We start from the raw sequence: 27015 nt of genomic DNA, 5'->3' as shown, positions 1-27015 counted from the left end.
AACCATCAGACTATCCTTCTTTGAAATACTGAGGGCGTTTTTCTTTCTGGCTTTCCTTCTTTTCAGTGATGGAACTTGAGGTACATATGTGCATTTGCAGGAGAAGACAATGGGAAGAATCTCTTACAGCTGTACTGAAATATTTATATGCTGGGAACAAGTATTTGATAATTTGGGTTTTGTGACTTAGAACTCATAAATACACCTTTCTCATAACAGGTTGCTGAACGCAATAAAGCCAGGACTGGTCAAGAAGATCAATAGACTACCAACCCCCATTGCAGGTTTGGTGAGTATATCAAATGGAGAAAAAATCTTTCCCTGCTGCTTTTGCACTTTGGTTTCGTGACTGTGTGATTTAGATAGCAATTATTTCTGTAATTCAGATTCCCTGACTTACTGAAACCTGAACAGTGCAGTATACTGTAGACCTTCCTGTCTTTTTCTTCCAGAAGTGGAAAGTTCTCAAGAGGGAGGTTGTATGTTTAGAAGGAAATTATCTTGGTTACGTGCTGTCTCACTTGCATGTTTTTCAAATGGTGACCACAAGAAGATACCTTTTTGGAAAGAAAGGCAAATGTGTTTGTGTATTTTGTCTCATCTGCCTTTTCCTCAGAATCCCATGGTCTGCAGGTAGCATTCATTGCAGGGCTGCCTAGAGAACTATTTCATGTCTCTCTCATTGACTTGAAGGGTGAAATAAAGTTGCCCATAATCTGTAGGAGCAAGGAAGGCCACAAAGAAGGTGCTTACAACCTGTGGGCTGATTCTGCACCTTAAGGCACTTCACTCCAGCTGGTTCTGGTGCTCAGGAGGTCGTCTCAGAGTGGCAAGGTCCTATGCCCATTGCTGGGAAAGAATTGGGGGTATGAACAAATACTGGGTCAAGTAGGATTATTGTCAGAAATATGGCCGTATTTATTTTTTTGTTTTATTTTTTATTTGTATTTTTGCCTGGAGATGTGGCTGGGAATGAAAGATCCTCTTGGACATGTGGAGGGTGACCATCCTCATTTTAAACTAATGATACCCTTGCATACATAGATCCTTTGTTTTAACACTACTGGTGTTTTAACTTAGTTGTCTAGGATTCAGAACTTATTATTTGTTGATATTTGAGTATGTTAAGACCTTTAAGGCTGGGTCCCTCAACCTGTAGTTTGACAAGCATGTTTCTGCATGAATACTGCATAGCCTTTCTGTGATGTTTCCTTGTGTGCTTTTCTTTTGTCTCTAAAATCCATCCAGTTCTTTTTCATATTTATGTTCCTACTGAAAGGTGTGTTTGAAATAAGCTGTTGTAAAAGATACCGGTAGAGCAATTCTCTTTGCTCCCTTTTATACAAGACTCCATTTTTGTTACAACTGTTCTAAGAGGATGATATTGAATTACATTGGGTGTTTTTTTTTTCCCTTATTCATGATTAAAATCCCCAAGGTAAGTTGGTTGTAAGAGGAAGGTCATGGAAAAAGTGGTTGTGTTGCATTCTTCTCATTTCTTGAGATAAGTCTTTCTGTTATAAGATGAATGTCTTCAAAGGAACAAGAAAGTAGTGGGTTTCAGGCTGTTAATGATACAGCAGATTAATTTCATGTTGGAAGGTGACATTTCTTTTTGACCTTTGTACCCTCATCCTCTATCTTCAGTAATTATTTTTCTAGATGTTTTTCCTAATAAAGTAATTCTAAATTCTAAATAATTTCCCTAGTAGTTTTTTTCCTAATAAAAACAGGCTATTAGAGAAGTTTGCTTGTGCTTCTGGCTTTTTGAATGGTACTTATTTTACTAATGCATGTTTTTACCTGCTATGATCCAAACACAGTCAGCCTTCCAAATGGGGTGTGCTTTTTTAAACATGTATAGCCCTGTATCTACTGACATTTTTTGCTGTTTTTACTTAGTGGGGGGTAAGTGACTGCTTAAATGATGTTGTGCAAATTTAAACTGACTGAGTGTTCTACTCTGTTGAAATGAATTTATGGTGTAATATTTTAAAGTATAGATATCACTACTGTGTTTGAGCATATTGTGTATTCTTTTCTCTCACCTGTACCATGTCCGTGTGCTTGGAAAAAAAAATAATAAAAATATTGACATTACTTTCTAGAAACAGTTATACCTCTTAGTTGGCTGCATATGAGGAACATTATTTATTGCTGATTTTCCTTTATTATCTTAGCTTTGGTTGGCTTGACATAGTATACATTAACTGTTCCAGTTATTTCACCTCAGTATGTGTGGTTTACTCCAGTACTCACAGAAGTAGTTTTGGAGCACAGCTAACTTATTTGCTTTGTGTAAAGTGTGTGCTTTTAAATTTCTAGATACTTCTTCTGCCTTAAAAGTCTAACTTAATCATTCTATTTTAATTTCATCCCTATAGCTATTTAGCAGTATAGAGTAAGCATATAGTAGTAGAGACAGTAGGAAGATTTTTGTTTTTAGAGAACTGTTGAAGTTTAAGAATCATTGTAAATTACACACTGTTATTTTTATTTCATTATTAAGCTCTGGAGGCATAAGCAGTCATATATAATGTCACTCTGCAAAATGTCTACTTAAGTCTAGTTCAGTTCTCCAAGCCCTAGACTATTTTTCTCCTTTGTTATTGTAAGGACAGATGAAGAAGTACACTGTATTGAAGGAAAAGAGAGTAAACTCTAGGCATGTATTGTAGATGTGATGTGCTGAAACATTCATCTGGGAATACTGTCAGCTGAAAAAAGAAATTACCCGTATTTGGTGTTTGAGTGATTTCTCCTAAGGCTACTATGAAGTCTTATGTGCAACTAGTCTACTGTTGACAGCTTAAATTGTACAAACTTCTCCTGGTGTTTAAAGCTAGATGAATCTATAGCTGCTCTGTAAATATTACCTGTGATTTCCCTGTGTGGTTTAATGTGTTTCTATGCCAGAACAGCAATCATGTTAGTAAAATTTATTGGTTCATAGTGTCATAGTGTTGGAGGTCTCGTGAATTTGCACACCTCTGTAGTAAGTGCAAGCCATATAAATAGACAAAGATGATCTTTGTCTGGTTGCAAGTCTCGGTCAGGATGTGGATTGAATGCAACATGACATATAAAATTACATATGCTCAGCTTGGCAGGCCTGTTTGCAATTTGCTTTGATCTCCAGTAGTGCCGACTGGTTCTGTTATCACAGTAGAAATGATGCATTGCTTTAATGAAATAAAACATAGAACCAATGGCTTAGTGTTTGGACTTACAGTGGCCAATGAATTTGATGAAATGCTTTCTTATTCATGCTCATTATCTATTAATCCAGAATGCTAATGCTCCCACCAAAAAGGAATTTCACCCAACATCCAAAGCACATATTAAACATAGGTAGGAATAACAGGCTTTGCTGAAAGAGCCACATTACCAGAATAAGTTTTACAATGCTAGAAAGTGATACTGAACATCTGTTTTTAAGGCTGTCAGCTTTCCAGAAGTATCATTTCATATCTTTAATTGCTGGAGATGTATTTTGGTCACAGTGACAGTTTATTAGAGTACAGCGAATGTGATTACATTGTAAGTGATTTTTACAAAGCCAGTTGCTGTTGGTTTCATTCATTTGGTAGGACGTTCTTAGCAGACACAAATTATTTTTAAGGATCCTATTGATGGCAATGTTGTACAACTGTGGAATTATATACTCTGTAAAAATAATGCATTTGTGGCATTTTAGGTCATTAGGTAAGCACTGCTCTCTAATGCTTACCTAATGATAATGCTTACCTCTATATGTTAGCTAGCTATCCTTTTGCTCAAAATAAAAATCCTAGTTCTTGCTTCCTGTCCCTCAATAATATCACTCTGTGAAAAAAGAAAATGTTTCTGCCTTATCTTTTGCTTGACGGGGTTTAGGAGAGTTTATAGCATTACTTCAGTTCCTTGAACAATCCCCACAGGAGTTTAGATACTTACTTCAGAGGCTGTGTGAAAGAGTCTCACATATAATAGAAGGAAGTAGCCAAGACAAAGTTAAAGGGCTGAACTTCAGCTTGTATCTTGGCTCATGTTCCATCACTACTGAATAAAAATCTGTTTACTGTGGTATCCGGTTTTTAGCATGTGTATGGGCCTCATCCTTGCAATATTTGTATGATTTAGCAATGAAAAAAAACACCACCAAAAAACAAACAAACAAAAACCAGCCCTGTGCAAATCACCTGCTTAGTTATTGCACCAAAGTGAACGGAATTGTAACTTACTGTTTAAAAAAAGCTTCCTTTGAAAACAACATTTTTTTTTTCCCCAGTGATTATTTTCCTAGGAAGTTTCTTTTGGCAAAATATTCTCTGGGAACTTGCTATGAACCTTATTAAGAATAGCTGTCCGTCTGATGGTGCTTATATGCTGCTTTTATGCTGTCCTGTTGCATTAATCAATGTCATATGATGTCTCAACAATACTTGAGAATTGTATTACCTTTCAGGAATTTGTACTTTGAATTAAATTCAGAAAATTAGGTTATTTCTCTTCATGCAGATATGAACCTGAAAATACAATTACAAGAGACAAATACACCATAGCACTGTCAAAAATGATAGGAGGAGATAAGGAAATACATGGACTTCTAGATGATGTCTATTATTTTTTATTAATCTTTCCAACTTGTACTTCAGTAGTGTTGGGTTGTTTTTTTCAATTAAAGGAAGAATAAGAAGACAATTTTCTTACTTTCTCACTCTCCTTACAATACTTTCTGGGAAGAGACAAATTCCATTGTAATATCTAAATTTGTAATGCATGATAACTTCTGTTTCCGTATTTTGTACTTTCGTTATCTGCTGGACAAATTCATTTGCTAGTACAGTCGTATCATACAAAAGTCCTGCTGTGTTAGTTGTGGTACATGAGAAGTAAACAGAAGCACAATTTCCCATCTGTCTAAAAACAGTAAGTACTTGGCACTCGTATCCCAAAACACACTTGTGAACGTTGATGGAGAGCAAAGCATCAAGCATCACAACAAAACTCTATGCAAACCATCCTGCTATGGGTTCTGTGGATCTCTTTGTAGTAGTTAGTTTCTGTTCACTTGCCTGCCATCAGTTCTGGTGTCTGAGTGTTAGGCTAGAGCCATACTTAGGGCCTGGCCAGTGGTTCGGAACAGCACTGTGTGCTTTGGCTCATCATATAACATGAAGTGACACCACATCAAAAATGTCCTTGGGAAAGGGAGAAAAAAGATGTTTGCAAAGTCTTTGTAGTCTTTGTAGGCCTCTGCTCCCCCAAGTTTTCTATGCTTCTCCTTTGAATCAACTTTTCATTTGTTTTTCCACCTATTTGATTTGGTGTCATCTGAGCTGGGCAGATTTTATCTTATGAAATCCCTGTTTAATGAATGTAGCTGTATTTCAGTGTATGTACAGTGATTTCTAAGTTTTATGAAGAATACAAAGTAAACTAACAGGTGTTTCTTAACCAAACTATGGATACTGGGTCTATGTAGAACAATCAATCTATAGTGACGATGCAGTTAATTCATAGAAAAAGATTAAAACATCCATCAATTTAAACTTGGTAGGAAGCACAGAGGAAGCAGCATTGATGGGGGAAAAAAGAGGGACACAAACCAATAAAAACTAAAACTTTAAACTGAAATTCAACTGCTGTTTTTAGTCTGAATTGAAAGTTGTTATTCCTCCCAATTAACCATGCAAATGCTGTCCAGAAAACATTGTTTTCTTCCTATGTCAAGAAAAAGTTGTGAGTTGAATGCAGAGCACAATGCTGGCATCTTGCTTGACATTTTATGGGTTGAAACGATTTTATTTGCTGTACTGTTGTATTCGGCTCAGAAACTTGCTTACTTTTGATGCTGAAAACTAATCATCCATTTGATCCACTGCTGCGCTTGGGTTGAGGTTTTGTTGATGACTTCCAAGTTTGGACTTTAATGACTTCTAAGCGTTCAGATGTAACAGAGGCTGAAATAACAGGCAGTTAGTAAGAGGTGAGCCATAAAAAAACCGACTAAGCAAAGAAAGGGAGGTAAATTACCCCACCATATTTAATTACTTGTCATTAGGCTGAACGTAGCTGTAAACCCCAGCTCCTACTAGCCTGTGTCTGCTGTGCCATTCTGAATGATAAGCTGGCATGAGGGTCCCTTCTGGCCCTAACTACCAGCTAGACTGGATGGCTGGAGGTAGAACCGGGAGTGAGAGACACCTTGCTTTGCTGGTTCTGAAAACCAGCATTGTTCAAGTTTGTTCAAGTTTTTCTGTGCTCTGTGTACTGTAGATCCTAGGCAGCACTCACAGACCATCCTCTCTGCTGTCCTGAAGTCCCCTCCTGTAGATGCTTCTTTAGCAACCGTGCTTGTAGTGCACTGGGTAAGCTAAGCTGTTCATTGGCTGCGATCCCTATCTGCAACTCTAACAAGATCGTCTCTTTATGCCATGCTTTCCACCACTGTCCCCAGTTAAAAGCTGAAGTCTGTAACACAGCACCCCAAGCATCTCACATGGTTTCCTTGTTGGTTAGGATGGCACAAGCCGGTGTGTGTGGAGGTTTGTAGGGCACATGCTGTGCACCACAGCCATGGGCAGGTACAAACATAGCTGTGTGATCAAGACCTGTTCCTAAACTAGATGGGTTGGAATTCAGAGGTGCAGCTTAGCAGACAGCTTAACCTGTGTCCTGAGACTACTGAACACTGCCACTGGGAATGTCATGACTTGCTTTGGCTAAGTGCTAATAATATGTTTAAGCTCTTTGTGGGAAGGATCATCTGCTGGTCTGTTTTTGTCTAACACCTCACCCCATGAGTCCTGCTCTGCAGCCAGGACTCCTAGACAGTATGTTAATACAAATAATAAATAACACTTACAAAAATACCACAGGCATTCCTGTGTCATTCACAGCCTGTTTTTAGACTGCTCTCTCGCCTTCTGTTTTCAAGTGTGGCTTTAATTGATATTTGATATAAAATATATCAATGATTAATTTTATTCACATTAAATAGTGTGAAATGTCAGCATGCAATTCAGATGGAAGGAGAGCTTTTTCTGTATGCAGACCTGGGAGGATGGCTGCAGTGGGAGCAGTTCCTTTCTGAATTTGTTTAATGTTTTGCACTGATGGTTTTCTTGCTCTGTGAGGGGTTACCCAACACCCACAGTTCAGAAAAGAGTGTTCAGTTGAAACCGAAGGATCTACCTGTTTGGGGCTGTCAGGTGACTTCACGGAGATGTTGTATATAAGCTACACTAATGAAAGCTTTGACTAATGATTGTTTACACTGTTTTTTTTGGGGGGGGGTTTGTTTTGTTTTTTGACACAGTGGGTTTAATAAAGTGAAGGATTCCAAGCATAACATTTGAAAATAGTAAAAACAAAAACAATGTGGCTGCTGAAAACCTAATGCTAGGTAGCTGAAATGTGAACTTGCCCTTGTCGTGGCATTAACCTTGGCTATAAATGACAGAGTCTTTGCATTGTGGGGGCAGCTGGTTTCCAGCAGTAGCTCATTTGCACCTGTGGAAAGTGCAGATTGACTACTGCATTAATCTTTAGATTCGGCTCCTTGCGCAAGTTCAGCCATTGTACTGCACTGGTTTGCTAGTCAAGTGACTGTTACAGAAACTAAAAGCTCTTAAAGAACAAATTTCTTGTATCTTTAAGTACCAGAAGAGTGGTGGTTTCACCTAATGCCAGGAGATGCTGTCCCTTCTTGCAACCAGTTGAATTTCCATGAGCTTAAAGCAGTTGCAAGGAGTTTAAACTTTGATGCAATCCAAAAGTTACTGGTCAGAATCAGAGGACACAGGGACCTGGAGAAGTCTCAGTCTGAAATCTTCAGTTTAAAGATTGTTTGTGGTTAAAACTGTAGTTAGTATTCTTGCCCCCTAATTCTGGAAAGCCTCTCACAGGTTGGAGCCTGTAGGTCTGTGCTATAAATACAGTCTTATCCTCAACTGTCTTTTTCAGTGACATGCAGCCTCAGCACTGGGGAACAGCTAGGTCCTGGTATTTATTTGTCAGAGTAAGAGCTAACTGCAGTGCAAATAGAGTTGATCAAAATGAAAATCTTTGCTGTATTTACTTCTACCCCTCACTCTTACTGCATCTGTGATACAGATCCTGCTGCCTGCAAAATCTGTTTGATCAGATGCATGTCCCAGGGAACTTTGATTGCTGATGGCAGTGGCACTTGGGATAGGTAAAGGAGGGTGCTTTCCAGATAGTTCCAACCAGATCAGCTCCTCCAGGTGAGCGGGGACAAAGGTTTCCTAGCTGCTGGCAGGTCTACAAACTGCTGGTGGGCCAGTGGGGCTCAGGCTCTCTATTCTAGGAAGATTTGGATCCTCCTGGGACAAGAGAGCCAGGGTAAATTAGCAACGGTCTGTTGGGACCCCAGCCCTTGCATGGAGGATGGAGGAGAAAGAATGCTGCCTCTAATCTCCTTTTTGGCTGTGGATCAACTTGCCAACATGAATTCTGTTGCACTTTCCATCCACTAGCAACTCTCTTTACTGTTTCTATGCAGAAAACCTTTTCTGGTGGTGTGAGCAGATTGCTGTCAGATGCTGTGTGTGTTGCCAGCAGGAGCATACGTGCTGAAGGCAGATGATGGGATGTGTCTCCCTCCAAAGATCACACTGCAGTTGTTTTCCTGGCTTCAAACAAACAAGCAGAAAGATCAGCTAGTGGAATATGGCCCAGGTGCCTTAAAGGTCCCAGTGAAATTCTGAAGCCTGGTGCTGTGGTCAAGAGTTCATAGAGGCTGACACTGAAGTCTCCTTGCCTTTTGCATTCCTCAGTGCCCCTGGATTGAAGCCACTTGCTTCCTGCTTGGCACAGTACTCTCCAATTGTAATGCACTTCCTCTTAATGTCCAGAGGTATAATGATACAATTGTAAAGCCGTTAAAATTAATGCTGCAAAGGAAGCAGCTTAGTTAATTGCTTGTGCAAAAAAAAAATGCAGTGGTAGGCTGAGCTATCTCACTGAGGCACATCAAAGCCATTAGCTGTTAACCATTTGAAAGCTGCAAAGACTTGTGCTACTGTGTGGAAATCTGCCCCACGCTTTATCTGGGAGAGTTACGCATTCATTTTTGGACAAGTAATATAAGTAATGGTCTAGGTAATTAATACTGCAATACAGAGGCAATCCTCTGTTTGGAGCAGTGTTCTACTAAAGTCCTGGCTCTGTTACCACTTTTGTTTGCTGCTGTCTCCTAATCTTCATGCAGGAAATACTGTTACTGAGATGTGAATGTCTGTTTCTATTTGGGGGCAGTGCTGTGCCCTGATTTATTACTGTGAAATGTGTGAAAGGGAGGTCTCTTTTCAGACTTTAAATAAGGGATGGAATTGAACTTGCTCAATGTGTGCATGCATGCAAGTGTCTGCTGAGTTCAGCTTAACTTCTTTCAGTCCATTTTGTACACTGCTTCGTCACCTTGGCATTTCTCTTTGAATTGCGCTAGTTCTCATGCAGAATTTAGAACTAAACTCATGTTTCCCTATACAACCAATTCTAAACATGCTGCCTTTTCCTTTTTTCAGCTATAATGTGGGCATTACTAGCTCTCCTTTTACTGTGGCTGCTAGAGAGATGTTACCAGACTTGATATGTGGTATCAGCTCCTTGCTGGCCTGAGTGCCAGATGTGAACCTTGCTCTAGCACCTGTCAGGGGCAACAAACTTCGGGCCATAAACTAATGGAACTGAGGGTACTCTGCCCACTCCTTTCCTTATATGACTGGAACTGGGTGCGTGTTGTGTGGCTGGTTGTGCAGCCAGCAAATCCCACTGGTGTTTCCAGCTGTCCCTGGATGTTTCTAATGCCTTCTCTGAGCAAATGATGCCTCATTGCTGTTGTTGTTCGGGTACTGTTTTTAGTTCAGTTGGAAGGAGGGTTGCTGTTCTTTTTCCAAAACCAGTCCCAACTTCCAACTCTTACCTAGCAACAGCTTTCAGGCCTTTGGGTAGTGGCTGACCATGCGCCATGCTGGTGGCATTTATGTCCTCATCTTCACATTCAAACTCCAGTAATGCAGTTGTAGAGGGTCTTAGAAGCTGCCTGATGGAGGCCTGCCTGCCAGGTACGTGACACACGTGAGGAGACGGAGACCATAGGTGAGAGCTTAGGTGTCTGTAGGATGTACATGTACTGTGCAGGCAGCAGCTTGGATGACTGTAGGAGGGACTCAAGGTCATTTTGTCAGCTGCAGAACTGTGAAGCGGCTCCATCTCCTTGGTCAGTAATGCGTGGATCAGGAATGCTGCTTTGTGGTTTTTGTTGTTGACCTGGCTGTCCTTCCTGCCTCCTGTCCCCTCCTGCCCGCAGCCATGTCAGCGGGTAGCACCGTTCCATAAACTCTGTCCCTGAGTTCCCAGAGCAAAGCCAGCAGGTCTGCTGGTTAAGAGGTGGTCATGTATTACTTTCTGGAGTTACAGCTATACAAAGTATTAGCGCCACTATACAATATATCTTCTGTTATTTAAAAGGGAGGATGGTGAATAGGATCAGCTATTTGAAGTTTCAAGTAATCCAGGGTAATTTTCAGCGTAATTAATACATGCCAGGAATGTGACCCTTGCTGGGATAACAAGAAGATCTGGATAACTGAGGTGATAGAGTACAAGTTGTGAAAATAGTGCCAGAAAACTGTCTGCATAGGTCAGTTGCACAACCTAATAAAACTCTCAACTGTTGATGTAGAAAAACAGTTCATACAGCTTTTACCTGACATGTGCAGAAGTAGAAAAATCCTTTCTCTTTGTACAATTCTCGGATGTTTTCTTTCATTAAGTTTCTTTTGTTATCTCTGAAGAGGTCAGAAAGTAGTTGCTTCTTAAACGATAACAGTTTCATGAAAAACATAACTTGAAATGCCTTGAGAACACCACACAGTGATCCAGACATGCTCTTTTGCTCTACTGTTTGTTTTCAAAGAAAATATAAGCAAATTTTGATAAAATTAAAGTCACTGTTGACTTGATAATATATATTATACACAACATACATAGAGCTCTGAGAAAGCAGTGTCTCCTATGTATTTTCATGGAAACTGCAACAGATATGAAGAGCACAGTAATGCTATTTGACAGAGCAAATTCTCAGCTACAAAACACTGTTTTTCAATGCAGTCACCACCGTTAGCTGTGCATTTTTGCCAGTGATGAACAAGAACCTAAATGCTGTGCTTGCAAAAATCTGCAGCACCAGAGTTGACCCATTGTCACCACTCTTGAAACACACCACCCATTCCACACCTCACTGTGCTCTCATCCACTGTTTGGTCTTCATAACCATTCAGCAAGTGTCAACAAATACCACCTCTATAAGTATCCCACTGGTTGTTGCTTGCTCTTTCATTCTGTCTATAAACAGCCAAAAAAGCAGAAGTCAACCCAATGCTATGAGTAGTTTGAAGGAGTTTAGGAGCTACGAGGGCTGTTCTGAAAGTAATGCTTTCTATTTTATTACGTTGCCCAGGGTGCTAGAGTGCTTCTACTTAAATTTAGAGGAAGCTACTCATTACCATGAGGACTGAGTGAGAAGGTGTAAGTTCCCAAATCTGCCTAGAGTCAGCACCCTTAGTATTAGACTAAGTTGGCTAGTTTCCAGGAGTGTTTGAGACCTTAAATGCTCTTTAGTCCTTACTCTCTGGTTGATCACAGATTAATCACTTGCTTTTTTAAATACTATTACCCAATCTTTTGAGCCACTCAATCCTGATTAAAATTTACTTTCTAAAATACGATCTTAGAGAACTGAAACTGCTCAGATTCCAGACTTTCACATATTTTTATGTATATTTTTTAAGAACTATGAGTCATTGCAGTCATGCTTGGTGTTTTCACAGTACTTCCATAAAAATTCTTTTGGTTAGTTTTATCTTCTGAAGAGTCATTCACATTGCTTATTACATTCTTTTGTCTGAAATTTAATGAGAAATGTTAGTAATCCAGCACTCGGGCGTGCATACAAAGTATTATGTAAGCAAATTGAGGATCAAAAAACTTTGCAGATTGCTGTCAGTATTATCCTTCAAAGCTTCTAGTATGATTTATTCTGTTGTATAGTTGGATTTTGTATTGTTCATATGCTGCATATAAACTTTTCCTTTATAACTATATAATACATATTAGAGGGAAAAAACTGCCTTCTGTTGACATTGGAAGCTTTATGTGGCTCTGTAGTAGGGTCCTCAGGTGGAAGGGCTGATGAGCTTGAGCACAGTGCTGAGCCTGAACTGCTGGCGTTAAGTTACAGCAGTACCACGTCTTGTGTATATTCCCTAGCCATTAGGAAGGCCAGTGTAAAGATTCTTGCCAAAGGCAATAAGTCCTGCTGGCCTTGAACTGATTTTGGGTAGTCATGTATAATGTTATCCCCCAGAAATCTGCATCTGCAGGGGAAGTTTGAAGACGTGAGCTGGCTTGGGGCTGGGGCTCTGCAGTGCTTTAAATCAGCAAAACTGCTGTCGATTTGTGTTGGCTCTGGAGCCATTGCAGCTGCTTTCATGGTCCACAAAGCTTTGGATAATCATGCAGGACTCTGCTGCTTCTGCTGCCTAGATACACCTCTCTGATCAACCAGCTCTAGTCTGAGTCCCTCTGTTGAGTAAAGGAAAAAATGTTACTTCAAGTTTACTCTTTTCCTTTTTATGCTCTTACCAGCTCAGGAGTGGGAAGTTTGTTCTTTGCAAGATTCATGAACATCACTGCTAGCCTTACTCATAACAAGTATAAGAAGGTTTGATTGTTTTCCTCTACAAACAAAAGGTCATCTTAAGTCTAGTTACTGTGGAAGCTAGGATATAATCTGAAATTGCAGGTATGATTTATCAATGATGGCTGACTTTTTTCCCCATTCTTTTCTCACCACCAACAAACATGATAAGCTATTTCTGATGTTCTCACCCCACAGTTCTTGTTCATAAGACTTGGTGTGATATGTATTCCTTATCCTACTCTTGTTACTTTTTGCATTCTTGGAGGAGAATTGAATGCAGCAGTGCACCTAAAATGTACCTCCATGGTGCTTACAGGAAATGGAAGGACAGGAATATCTGTTCTGTATGAGGAAATATCTTTATCTGCTTTACATTCCACTGCCCAGAAGAACCAGAACCATTCTCAAAGAGCTGGAAGAGACCCTTGCAATTGGAAGACACTGTATTAAAAAAGAGTTCCTTTCTTTCCCTTCTGATTTTATACCCCATAAACTTATGGAAATTCTTAAGTACTGTATACTATTGTACCGAAAGCTTAGCCTGCAAACTATTCTGCCATTGAAATGCAATCCATGATTCCTGTTTTCCAAATAGGCCTTCAAAAGTACATTTGCATGGTCTCTGTAGACTTAATAAAAGTAGTAATTTAGGCTGACTGTTCTGCAAAGTCCACCTCAATTTGCAGCTACCCCAGCTTCATGAGCAGCTGTGTTGTTTCTCAAATTCTGTCTGGGGAGGGCTTTACCAGAGGCTGAAAAGGGATGGGAAGTAAATTGTTGCCAAACTCTTGGGTAGCTCATCTTGCCTTGAATGTTTACTGTAAATAAATAAATAAATAAATAAATTCCCAAACTGGAGATAATCAAGATGACTGTCAGTTGTGGACGTGCCACCTGAACATGAAATGGATTTTTTCAAATCTGAGAAGGAAACAGCAGATATATAGATTGTGGTATTCAGTTATTTAGGCAATTAAAATACATATGAAAGTTAAGAGTAGGCACTAATTCACTTAACATCTGTTTGCACAGATAGTTTGGTTCTCTGTAAAACGTACTTGAAGGAAACTAAATTATATTCTTCCTCTTCCTTTCCTCACTGAAACCATTCTAGCCATCTAAAAGTGATTTTTTTTTACTGTTTTTTTTCTCTTTTTTCTAACTGAAAGTGAAAATAGTGTGGGTTTTCCAACTGGAAGGTGCTGGAACTTCATTCAGTACAAAAAGTCAATTAAGAAAAAGAAGTGTTCTTTGGACTTGAACAGGTTTTTTGTTGTTGTTTTATTAGTAATTGCAAGGAAACCCCAACCTGTACATTAAAGAAGTTCAGTGTGTTTTATGTAATGTTGGCATGAAAATGCAAAGCTGTGAGTGGGAGGAAATGTGTGTCAGGTATCATGTAACAGCAGCAAAGAGATTTCTGATGTTTATCAAACCTTGAACACCCCAGATTATTAAAACATATTCCCTGGCAATAAAGCGTAGATGTTTAATTTGAAAGGAGAAGAGGAATTTGTTGCTTTTTTTGCAGAGGTCATGAACTGAGCAGGAATGAGTCCTCCTTGGCGGTTTCACTATTTTGCTGTTTGCCTTTGGGAATAGAGATTTGGTCTGATCTTAACAACTACTGCCAGGCCTTCAGCTCCCACAGGCAGCTTTCCTGTGTCTTTTGAGGCCCACCTACAGCAGCTGTAGTTGGATTTTGGGATGCAGAGGCCCCCCAACTGCTCTGGCTGTGGAGTATCTTGAACCTTGCATAGCTGATTGCTGTCTTTGCTGAGGGGAGTCAGAGCACTGGCCAACTCCTCCTGCTTCCTGGCGTTAAAGAGAAGATAGCTTTGTTTAATATACCAAGCAATTTTCCTTATAGAGGAAAAGAACAAGAATGTGAAATCATGCTAATAGTTGTTGCTATTAGAAGGTTGAATGGTGATCCTACATTCATTCACCTTCAGAAGTTTCATGTCAAATTGTTCAATTTTAGGTCCCTGTTTCTTATGTACCTTTGTAGTTTCAAAGCTTAAAAATATGTTGTATGAAACTTCTGCTGTTTTCTGGCCCCGAATTTTCAATGTTATATGCTCAGCTAGTTGAATACAGACAGATGCAGCAAAACCTTCTCAACCAAGATTCATCATGTGTGTATTTTTATGATAATCCTGTATTTTCCAAGACTGTACAACTTGAATCTGCTTCTGTGCCTGAATAGGAAGACAGTGCACAAATGAAAAGAGTAGAGTATGAACTAATGCTGTAACTAAAGTATCATAGAATCGTAGAATATCCTGAGTTGGTATGATTGATTAGGTTTCAGAATACTGTCAGGTTTAAATCTTCCCGTTGCTTCTTTCCAGTTACTGTTTTTATCCCTGCTATCTGCTTTGATTACGGAGAGTGAGAAAAATTAAAAACAGCCTTTGTAGTGATGACAAGTTGAGAAGTATTTTTTCAGATGTGCTTTAAGTTACTTACACTGATTCATTACTCAATGATGATAGATCATGCTAGTCGGGTAATTAATCAGACACACCTTGTCAAATGGAGAGGCTCATGATGCACAGATTTTTCCTAGTCTTCTTTTTCCACTAGCCTTACTGCATCTCAAATGACCTGTGACAAGCTGGATGTCATGGTTCACTGAAGTAGCCAACAGACCTCTTCCTGGAAAATAAGGTTATTTTCTCCACAGTCAAAATATAGAGAGCAGGCATTGGGTAACAGTGCCCTGAAATGTCAGGTGTGATAAAATAATCCACTGTAACTTGGAATTTAGAGGCAGAGAAAAGGAGGTTGACTATGGGAGCAAATACAATATTTTTTTAATAGGTCTACAAATATATTTATGGCAAACATGGAGAAAAATGCAGTGTGTGAGCTTGTTTCACAAAACTAATCTTCATTATTACCACAGTATATCTTAGCAGGAACGCATGTATAAATAGCTTTTGAGAAACATCTGTTGTGCTGTGGCTTAGCACACGATTGGCAGTCAGGAGAGGTAAAGGTTTGTTCAGCAGTGTTTGACTGTAGTTGATTGCAGTCTGTAAAAAGATGTGTTTGTGTTGGAGGACAAGCTGTTAGCAGTGTTCCTTGAGATTACTCCCAGGGGTGAACTTTTGGGGTATGTAACTCAGGAGGTAATTCAACTTTATTCATCTATGAATTCCTTCTTTTCAAATGCAGATTGATAAGCTTTCTTACTGTGATTTAATAGTTGTTATGATTTGTAGCTCTAGTTTTAAAGTCTATGTATTTTACTGTAGTTGGAGTAGTTTGTTTGGGATGACTGCCTTTGAGATCTTTGAAGCAGGCTGACATTCTGAGTACTCTTCTTAACACTTTGTCGTGCCCTGACAGTAAATCACACAAATAAATCAAACGTTTTCTTTATAGCAGTGAATTTCTTGCCCATTTTCTTGTAGAAATCAGTTGTGAAAGAGCTGCCCCACAAATGTGCTGAGAACAGTGAATATTCAGTTTCCCCAAGATGTTCAGAGGAAAGCAGTGTGGCACTAAGCCCATGAAACCTGTGTTTAGATTAGCCATGTTCCCAACACAATTATGTGGTACCTAAATACATGAGTGAAAATGAAGGTTGAATTTGTTTGTGACTTTTTTCCCCCTCGTTCAGGTAGCACAAATATTGCCAGGAGGCTGGGTAAAAAGGGGTACACACTACAGGTGCTGAGCTCCAGTTTGCATGTTGCTGTTGTGATGTTTCTTTCATTCTCTTCTTTTTTGTATTTCTTTGGCCAACCCTCTCTGCAGTAAACTTTGTACTGATATACTCCATAGCCCAACAACCAGAACAGAGCCTGGTAGATAACAGTCCTTTCAATGATAGTAAGAGGAACCAGGATTTGGTTGTTTGAGCTTTTATTTTCTTGGTGTTTCCTCTGTCCTGGTATTTTTACCCATCAGACTCTAAATTTGCAAGTTGAATTCCCAGCAGCTTCTTGGAGTGCTTGACTGCACAGGAACTCGTTTTTAACCTTGTTTTTGGTGAGCTTTATTATAAAAAAATGTTTAAAGTGGGTAACAGAAATAATGAAAATGAGGCCCAACCACTTACAGGCTGAGCACTATGATCTGGTACTTAAACAGCTGTGGAGGGGGAGGGAAAGGAAATTTTGTCTGCTTTCTTGGCCTTAATATGGCTGTTACTGTAGAGTATGGCATCAGATAGGCACCTCTTCTCCAAGACAGGGAGGATGCTGACATGTGACTATGAATTCATCAGCATCAGAGCCAGTGAATAGTCTGAAAATGATTTGGGCTTTTTTATTTCTTCTTTTTTTTTTTTTTGCCTGCCTGAGCTCTAGTCTTCGTAGCTGTAAACAAATCCCTCGTATTCTGGGTGTATCTTGGGTCTGGCAAATCTGAAGAACTATGCATCATCTGATTGCTTGCTCCCCCCAAAGACTAAGATGCTGACTGAGCCCCCATTTGTTTACATGCTTTATTTGTACCCTCAGGGATAATGACCTGATGCAGTGAGATATGTGAGGACCTGCTCAATCGGTGAAGTCATAGGGTCTTGCCCTGTGCTTATACTGCATGCTCCCCTCTGACTCCCGTGTGGTTTGCTCTTGCCTCTTGAGTTGAAGGCTGTTCTTGCTCTTATTCTTTCAAGTGGACCCGCTTCCCTCGCCCTCTTTTCTTCCCTGTCCCCCTTCCTATCCATAGTTTCTTCCCCCCATATACATCATACCATGCTGCTCGTGTTTCAAGTCTGCAGGAAGAAGATATACCACGTGTTTCAGTCACCTTGTACCCAGCATGAGGTGTTCACTGCCTGCACTGGACCTCCTATGACCCCCCTCCCCAAAAGGAGAAGGCCTAGTGTTCACTGCCAGGACAGTCCTCGCTGCCTGTTGGCCGAGCCATTGGAGCTGCTGCTGGTCAGGCTTCCTTGCTGCTGCTCCTCCAGGCACGCTTGGCCCTTTTCCCTGCTACTCCTCCAGCCCCACCTTCATAACAGTGCAACTTCATCTTTGGCCACTGTGTTATTCTTGTCCTTTTAATCTAATCATCACAGGGCCTATTTTTTCTCCTTAGAGGCTCACATGGTTCCACGCCCGGCAGTCATTTTCTCCTTTGCCCTTCTGCTGTTTTCTCTCTGTCTGGGTGCTGGAGAGTGCTGCTCTGAGGAAGGAGAGGAGCCAGCTCCTTCTTGTCCTGCCTGCATTTCTTAGTGTTTCTGTTGGAGCATTGGTATATGAATAGAGGGTGGGTGGAGGTTTTGTAGTGCTCACAAACGCAGCTGTTCAGCCCAATCCCATGGCTGTTGCTGCTGCAGGTCAGGAGGCATGGAGTGGGGCTGGTGAGTTCTGCTTTCCCTCTCTGCTCCCAGGCTCACCTATCTCCTTTTATCCCCATGTTGTGTTTGATCTTGGCTAGGTGAGGCTGGGATCCTTTGCGGGGTTGGAGGGCTATGTAGCTTTTCAACACCCCTTCCTTTAATACCCCAGTACGTTTTGCCTTCAGGTCTGTTGTGCTTCAGTGTTTTATCTTCTGGAGACAAAACCATCCTAAGGTTTCTAAATGGACGTGTCCTGGATGGGATCAAGTTGCTTGTGAATCTACTGATTCTACTGGTGAAAGTGTTGTTTTACAGTATGCACGGGGTACATCCATACTCTGTATACCATAAAATATATTATTCAGGGGAATTGGACTAGACAGTCTTTAAGGGTCCCTTCCAACTCAAATTCTATGTTTCTATATATGAAAAGTTCTTTGTTTTTCTTGTAAAAGTTCCTGCCGGGTGGACATGGGTCGAGTATTTGTGTGTTTTGTTTCAGCCCGTGAATCCATCAAGATCTGTTGCTTTTATATAAATAAATTATCACCATTAATTATTTATATCAAACAGAGACACAAGGGAATAAGGAAGAAACGCTGAGAGTAAACACGAGGCTTTTAGGAGCCTGAATTTGAAATTGCTCAGAAAAGCAGTTTGGAGATGGATATTTTTAGAAATCTGCAATTTATTTTGGAGCAGAGAAAATTTCAACATTCCAGGGATGAAGAAGGCCACCTGTTTGGCAGCAGCTGTCCCACCACGCCAGGCAGTGCTGGCTGGCAGCTGGTCATATCTCCAGCGCTCAGATGTGGTGTGCATGTGGCATTTCAGCCGGTGCCTCTGTGCAGACATACAGCTCGGTTTTCTTTTGTTTGCCCTGCCTTTATCTGTGCATCTCATCTGGGCCGTGTTGTGGTGCATCTGACAAATGATCGTTCCACAGCAGTAAGCTGCAGTTCTGGTTTGCAGTGTGGATACAGCGAGAATACTTAGTATACTATTGTGACAGATGAAAGCGATGGAAGTGGGCCAAATTCAAGCAGTTTTCCATTGCATCTGATCAGCAGATCCTATGGAGGGAATCTGCCTGCTGTGAATATTTGATTCTCACTAGCTCAAACTATCTTGTGTGCTGGCAGTGCTACTGTGTGAATTTGTGGTGGCCTTCCAGGGTGTCTGTCCTACACAGCTGCCAATTTCTGCTGTTTTTTTATAGTGTTTAGGATTCGTGCTCTGCTTTGTGTGTGAGGAAGATGACCTAGCACAATATAATGATTGTGTCCCTTCACACCAATAGCACGTAGGTTTTCCATCTTTTAAAGAACGGCCCAAACAAAGTGACAGGTGTTATATTCTCCCTCCTTCCACCTTCATGGAGGTGAAGTCCCTCTGCCTTCAGTCCTGCATGTGTTATCTGCGATTGGTTGTTCTCTGTTCTGACACTGAGGGCAGCAAAAAATTGATAACTCTGGCATTTCCAGTACTTACAAGTAAATGACATTGCATGAAGTGCTGACCTCATCATGACTGTCAGGACTCTGCATAGGCAAGCGCAAAGCATTTGGTTTTTAATTTGTCAGTGTATCCTCTGCTTTGTGTCCTTTATCTGTCACCACACTGAAGCATTTCACTTCTGCAATCAGCCTGTTTGTGCTTGAGGTAATTTCATAGATAAAAGCTACGTTTCTAGCTTAAAATCTTGTGCAATTTATGGAAGAGACTTAGGCTTTAAGCTCACTTTTCCACTGGGTGTATAAGGACAAAACCAGAAGAAGCCGATTGAAAGGAGTCTGTGACCAGTATTATGAACCCAAATGACACAAAAGCCAGCAGGAGACAGCTGCAGATCCCCAGAACATGTAGTATACAATGTGAAGACCAAGTAACATGCTCCATGTACTCCAGCTCTGTCAATGCAGCCAGTAACTACTGAGAGGAAGGTGCTGACACCTCCCTTTAGTGTACTGAGATAATCTTGAGGTACTGCTTTGTAGGAGGGAATCCATTTTGATCACGTTGTGCCTGGGGCAGCGAGTGTTGTCTCCTGAACCCACTGTAAAGGATAGAGCCCTGCTAATTGAGGCATGCCAGTTGGCTGCACTGCAGTCCTTGCCACCGCTCTGCCACCTATTTGCATGCTTTGTTTGTTTGCCAAGTTGTAGGGAGCTGGACATACACACTAGATGTGTGTTTTCAGTCCTTTATTTAATGTAAGAGCGTTTTAGGTGCGCTGCTACTTGCATATGGCACACCTTTATCAGCAATGGAGAAATCCTACTTTATAAGGGACTACAAAAAATGTGTTGTTAGAGCTCACAGATAAGGAGCTGTAATTTCTCTCAAAATTTAAGCAGAATTTTCTGAGAACTGAAGAAACCGGGACTTGGCCAGTGAATGGTATGGTAATCCAAAGAGAAAAGCTTTCCTAGGAGCTAAGTGTTAGAGGTAAGACTCCTTTCACTGTTCAGTGGTTTAGGAGTGCTGTTCTCTAGCATCTTAATGTAAGTACAAAATACAGGTTTCAACTGTACTGAAGCAACCCAGGAAATGTTTAGTTTTGCAGTGCTGTGAGGTACGTTTTGACTTGAGGGCAGGTGGCTTGGACAGGTTAACCTGAATATCTGTCACTTGAAAGTAATTTTTGTTGTCATTGTTCAATCCTTGGAAATAAATTGCCAATTTTAGAGCCACTGAATAACAAAAACTCTGAAACTGTTAACAGAAGCAAAAACTTCTTTCAGTGCTCACTGATCCCGTCTTGTTGACATCCATGGTTATTCGTGCCAGGATAAGACACCGACTGTGTAAGGAACTGCTTGTGTAATGGTGTTAGTGACTTGATAAATGCTGTTTTTACGATGACCATCAAAATGTAAGCATGTGCAAAAACAGGAGTAGGGTTATGACACTATTTTGATGTGGTTTGGGTTGTTTTTTTTTTTTGAGAAGTGGACATTTGATCATCAGCAACAGGACTGAGTGCCCAAACTAAAGGGCTGCCAAATGACTGATACTTTTGCTACTGCTTATCATAACTTGGATATGAACTTCTGGCATAAAGATGGGAACAATTAGTTATCCCTGGAGTTTCCCCTCCCTTGATTGTTTTCTAAACCTATTGAGTTACTGTGTTGTGTGTGTCCTGTATATTTTTGTTAGGAAATGTCTTTGGCAACTTTTGTTTTAAAGGCTTTTGCATTTTATTAGTTTTACACATTGCTCCACCCACCACTTGGAACTGACCAGAACTGTCCGCCTTCAAAGGCTAAACACAAGAGTTATTCATGTTGCAGTTGGAAATACAGTGGAAAAATCATAATGCAAACAGTAAGCCAGATGGAGAATTTTACAAGCATCTTTTCATGTCATGAATGATGCTGTCTCTCAAGGTTATGGGCTTTCTGCTCTCTTAACTGCTATTTCTTTCCCTCTGGCTCTGTTCCAGAGCTGTTAAGTTTCAGACAGGGAAAAAAGGGAGACTTGGACTCCTCTAAATTTCTGAGTCCGTATTTCTGTGTGGGGTGGCTGGTGACAGCAATCTTTGTGTGCGAGAGTGCTGGCATGCTGAGCCTCCACGATTAGCATGCTGATGGTTGCTCCCTGCAGAGCTGACCGGGCCACGCTTGCCAGGCTGTGCCAGAAGCACACAGACAAAGCCTTCCACCCAGCGTAGGGAGGGCTTCAGTTTCCTGCTGTATACACTGAGAGCTGCCTGGTGTCTTCTGGTCTTTCTTTCCTCAATTCTATGGAAGAGGAGTTCTCTGTTGTTCAGGTGTCACCACACATTTTGGTGCTCCTCATCTCAGTTCATAGGGCAGGGTGCCTCCAGTTGGAGTTTCTACATGAGAGGCCTTAAAGGGTACCAACCTGTATGTTGTAGCTTCACTTGTCTGCTCATCTATCGTTGCATCTGCTGATTGAGCAGCATGTATATCTAATAACTTGTTCGCCTGACCTTCAGCACTTATCTGCATATAAAAGCTTCACAGGTTCTATGAACGGGTGGTGGTGTACATGCATATAAATATATACTAGACATATGTGCGCACAAGCAGATTTGATCGCCTCCGCACAAACCTGTCATCACCCTTCTTTGGTTTCAAAGTGGTTTGTATTGTGTTGGGCTTACTCTTAGATATTGATTAAAGTGACAGTAAGGAACTCTCAAAGTGTAACTTCTCTATGAAAAGTACTGCAGAGGGAGCATTACTTCTGCTAATAGGCAGTGACCATCTGAAGTGTTGCTTCATGCATCTACTTGTGGAGAGAGCACCTACCTCTGTTCCCAGTGGCTGAATTAAGCTCAGAGGGGCAAGTGGGCAGTTGTGTGTAATAGGAGTCACTGGTTTGAGTTTGTATTGACATGCAGCACATTTTATGAACTGTTTGCTTTAAATGGTAGAAGTTCCATATCTACCTTAATCACTTGTTTTAGAAACCCAGTTGTTTCTTTTCTGGCTTGTAACACACTGACATTCTGCTGGCAGCCTACAGCAGTAGGTGAGGAAATTAAGAGGCCTTTTTATTTACAAAACTTGCCAATATCTGGGTTTGGAAAGAGAAAGCAAATTTGTTGCAGTTGTATTTGGAAACAAAAAAAGAAAAAAGAAAAAAAAAAAGAATTTCATTTAATACTTATCTGGTTTTCAAACATAACCTATAGTGACTTCCTAAGTTATGGGACTGGCAGTGGCTTTGGTTCTTCATCTAGCCAATGATATGACTCTTAGTGAGCTAAACTAGCTAACAATGTGACTCTCAGAGAGCTATTACTGAATTAGGGAGATGTTGGTTTAATAAGATGACCTTTGCAACTGAGGAAAAGTTAAAACTTTTTTTTTTGTGTGTGTGTACCTCATTTCAGGATAATATCACCTTATTCTTAAGAGGCTGCAAAGAGCTGGGACTTAAGGAATCTCAGCTGTTTGATCCTGGTGACCTGCAGGACACCTCAAACAGAGTAACTGTCAAGTAAGTACAACAGCAGTTTGTGGTTAGCATGTTACAACCTCGCATGCACGCAGTTAGATGGTAAATATTTGAGGGTGGGCAAAAAGGATATAGAACTGTCATTTATGTAAAGCTGAGGTTTTGAAATCTTCGGCGCTGGGAGTAATACATTGTTCTCTTTAGCAGCCTTTCTTTAAAGGTTATGTTTTTTTCCCAAGAGAAAATAGCCACAGCTCTTTTAAACTACTGGTTTAGTTTAAACAATGAGATTCTATGGGACTTAAGAGGTTTCCTGAGTCTAAATTGATGACATTTATTTTTGTCTATCCAACTAACAAACTATGTAATCTGGGGAAAAAAAAAAAATCACTGCTCTGTTGTTACATAACTGTTTTGAAGATGCCTTACAGGACATTGATGGGCCTCTCAGACTCTACAGGATACAGACAGTGAGCTTGTCTATCAAGAACAGTATGTTGTGACACAGTATTTGGGCTGAGAACTTCTGTCTAATTTGTATGGAAATGGCCCAGTCTAGATAATTCTTGCCAAAACCACACACCTTCTACCACATGAGATACCACACACATGTTAAGCGGTTCTCCTTAATAACTAATTCAGTTAGCTCAGTTCAGCAATGGTTTGTACACTGTTTGTGAGATGCTTGTATTTTCAGCACTGGATTTATGAAGTGATGTAAAAGTTAGATGTGAAACTGGCATGGAAGGAATTACTTGTCTTGCCTAAGGTAGCACAAAACAGTCTTTAGTCATAGTCTGCATGGCTGTGGATTGAGGTCTTAAACAGAACATATTCCTTTCAGGGAAGATTTTGTTGTCATGTTGGAACAGAAGCAGTCAAATTGTATTTTTTACTAGTTCATTCTAATTGCAGTCAGACTCCTCACCCCCCAAAAACAAAAGCTCCCAACATTGCTTCATAGAATTAACAAGAAACTTACTTGTTTTCTAGGAGTTTTCACAACATTTTTTGGTCTATCATGCAATATTTAAAAGTTATTGCTCTACAGATAGGCAAATATTGCTGAGTTGATTGAATGGCCTTGCTTCATTTGGCCAAAGTGATCACTAATGAAATCCTGGTCAGACATACGCGTTTTAGAAAAGTATATGGAAACAATTCACTAAATCTCAGCAGCATTCTAATTTTTTCCCTTCTGGCATTGAAAGCTGGGCAAGTTTTCATGGTGTTCAAGTACTGTCTGGGAAAATTCAAAGGTTCTGAAAATCACATTGGCCGCCTTCTTTACTTTGAGGAACAGTCTCCTACTTTTTGTTCCCTTCCAAGTTTCTGGCTCTGGTACGTGCCATTGAGAGAGGACCATGTAATGAGTCTGCAGTGAGCTTTTCCCAGCCTTGTTCTAACACTGCTGTGTTCTCCATGACATCCTGTGAAATAGTCACAATGAATGTCCTCAGAGAGTTGCAAAATAGTCCTTAATCTCCAGATAGAACCAGAGATAAATGGTCCTTATAAGAAGCTGCATCTTCAGGAGTTGAGGACAACAGAGCAGCTGGTAGCAGCTCCATTGAGAGCAATCCAGCACGTGAGCCTTTTCCACCAGGAATAAGAAACTGTAGAGTAGCCTCAGCCCACAGCTGACTGTGATGCTCAAGAGATGTGAAGTGGCTGACTGGCATGGATATCCTTCCCCTGTCAACTCTTCAGAGAAAGCAGCTGTGGAAGTGGGCCAAATGTTTTCCCAGGACTGTCCAAGTTCATGCTGAGTAGCTGTGTGAGGTGTACAAGCCAACTCCATGACTGTTGCAGAGAAATATGTTTGAGACTGTCTTCATCTAGCTAGATCTCAAAGTGGGAAGGTGATTTGTTTCCCTCTTTGAAGACGTTTGGCTTATTTTTGTTGAACACAGCAAAAGCTGTATTATTGCACATGTGCAATGTAATGACAGTTCTTAACTTTTTTCATATAGGTGGTAATTGGAGTATGTTTTAGATCTGTTTTATTTTTCTTTTGTCATTCAACTTACAAAGGTTATGAGTTAACGCTGCAAAGAATTTCATCCCAATTTATTAAATAAGACTTTTTTAAGGACTGTTTTATATTTCTTAGCACTTAGGTATTGTTTGATAAAATTTTGGCTTAAAATAAGTTATCAAAAACTCCTGGTTTTAGCTTTTGACTGTATTTAGGCTTTTGTTATTCTCACAGATTTAAGTTCATTTGTTTTTGTTTTTTGTCAGGTAACATTTAGTGCTGGAGTGGATCATGTTATAGTAGAAGGCAATTGACAATACTATTACATAATAATAAGGAAACAATCTGTGCTAAATCTGAAATATTCCTTTTTCAGCACCAAAATGTGATACACATTTTCTTTGTTCCTTTGTTTCTAATAATATCTCTGCTGGATTTTGAACTGTTGTTTATGTTTATGCACATTTTCTGCTTTATTGTTTCTGCAAACTTCCATCCTTTTTGATGAATGTTGCTGCCCAGTCTGGGTTCTAGAGTATACAATCAAAAAGTAGAGTGTGCTTTACTGTTGTAATGGTTCTGCCTGTGGCAGGATCTTCGTTGCTTCATCTATCTGCTTTGCTCTTTGTATCCTCAGAAACAAAAAACCTGCTATATTTCATTGATTTCCTCAGAGTCATATGCATATTCAGTTGCTTTCAGAATCTATATGAGTTGCGTGATTTATCACTGGTCAAAATCTGACTTCAGGATAAACCGCAAAGTTGATTTTAGCAATAAGGACTTTGGTCTTTTTTGAACGAATCAGCAGCTCGGTTTAAAGGAGATATTTTTGGCACTGCCCTACTTTACTGTGGGACTGTTACAAACATGTTTTCTTCTTGTACTTCCAGAAGTATCATTTAATGATTGAAATAATGGTGACAAAATACTCCCACGTTATGAATACGTGAATGTGTGAACTTCATCTTCTTAGCTTTCATGTCTTTCTAGCTAACAGAAGCATTCTGTAGACTTTTATTGGGGAAAACATGATCTGCTTCATACGTGCTTTTGAAAAGTGGGTCTGCATTCTGATTTTTTTTCCCTTTTGTTTTTGTGTGTGTGTGCATGTGCAACCAGGAACACTGACTGTAGCAGGAAGCTGAAAAATGTAAGTATGTGACTCGGAGTATTTTTTTTATCGGATATATTTCTGAGATGTTCTCCTGTATACAAATCTTAACTGTGTTGTACTGGAAACTTAGATAGAGCTGCTATGGCAGAGCAGCCATCTTTGGTTAGGTAAGGAAGCAAACAATCTGAGCTTTGTGCTGTCAATTGTGGCTTCCACCAGAATGGTTTGATTCACTTATTAGGCTACATGCTTGCAGCCTTATATGAATATACTGGCATAAAGTGAATTTGCACAAAGTATTTAAAATGAAGAAAACAATCATTATATCTGCACACCAATCTTTACAGTCATATTTGCTAGCTTTCCCATTCTTCCAAAAAAGTATATTCCCAGAAAGATTAATTCCACTGAACTTTAAATTATTGTTGATTTGAACTAATGGTGATGAATAATAGATTCTGTAATTGTTAAGTAGAAAAAAAAAAGTGAATAAACTTTGTTGGAGTCAGAGATAATAATTCTTCCAAAGCCTAACAAGCTGTCTCTTCTTTATAGGCATCATCAACTGCTTTAAATTCAATTTTATATTTAGCTCATATCCCTATAGACTGCTAGAGAATGCCAAGGCTATATGTATTTATATAGGTGTATTGTTTTAAAGGTAAAGTTCCAAAAGCGTCCTCTACAATGTGTTTGTAGGCTATATATACCTTCAGTGTATATTTTCCAGGTGCATATAAGTGCAGTCTCGGCTGGCAGCCAATCAGAATTGCTTGCAAATGTGACATTATTTGGGGTGGAAAAAGAAAACTACAGATAAAAGCAAGAGAGAGTGATCAAATTCTAGAAGAAATAAATAGAAATACTGCAACTTTCAGCAGAGCACTGAGCAACAAAATGAACTGGACACCTTCCTGATTGCTAGGATATGAATAGGAAAAAACAGTCAAGCAGAGGTAGCTGACTCTGCATCC

The 27015-nt window shown here is 40.0% G+C and overlaps 1 protein-coding gene across 12 annotated transcripts in view; it reads left to right on the top strand.

Moving 5' to 3' along the window:
• Positions 1-27015, top strand: part of LIMCH1 (LIM and calponin homology domains 1) — a 153388-nt gene that overhangs the window by 67636 nt on the left and 58737 nt on the right. For all 12 annotated transcript variants that reach the window (XM_032444096.1, XM_032444102.1, XM_032444101.1 and 9 more), the window contains 3 exons: positions 220-289; positions 22882-22988; positions 26047-26077. In XM_032444096.1, coding sequence (XP_032299987.1) covers positions 220-289; positions 22882-22988; positions 26047-26077 — 208 coding nt within the window. The remainder of the gene's footprint in view (positions 1-219; positions 290-22881; positions 22989-26046; positions 26078-27015) is intronic.

The sequence above is a fragment of the Coturnix japonica genome, chromosome 4 (assembly GCF_001577835.2).
Source record: "Coturnix japonica isolate 7356 chromosome 4, Coturnix japonica 2.1, whole genome shotgun sequence".
NCBI classification, from domain to species: Eukaryota; Metazoa; Chordata; class Aves; order Galliformes; family Phasianidae; genus Coturnix; species Coturnix japonica.
This window is presented reverse-complemented; position numbering and strand designations above follow the sequence as displayed.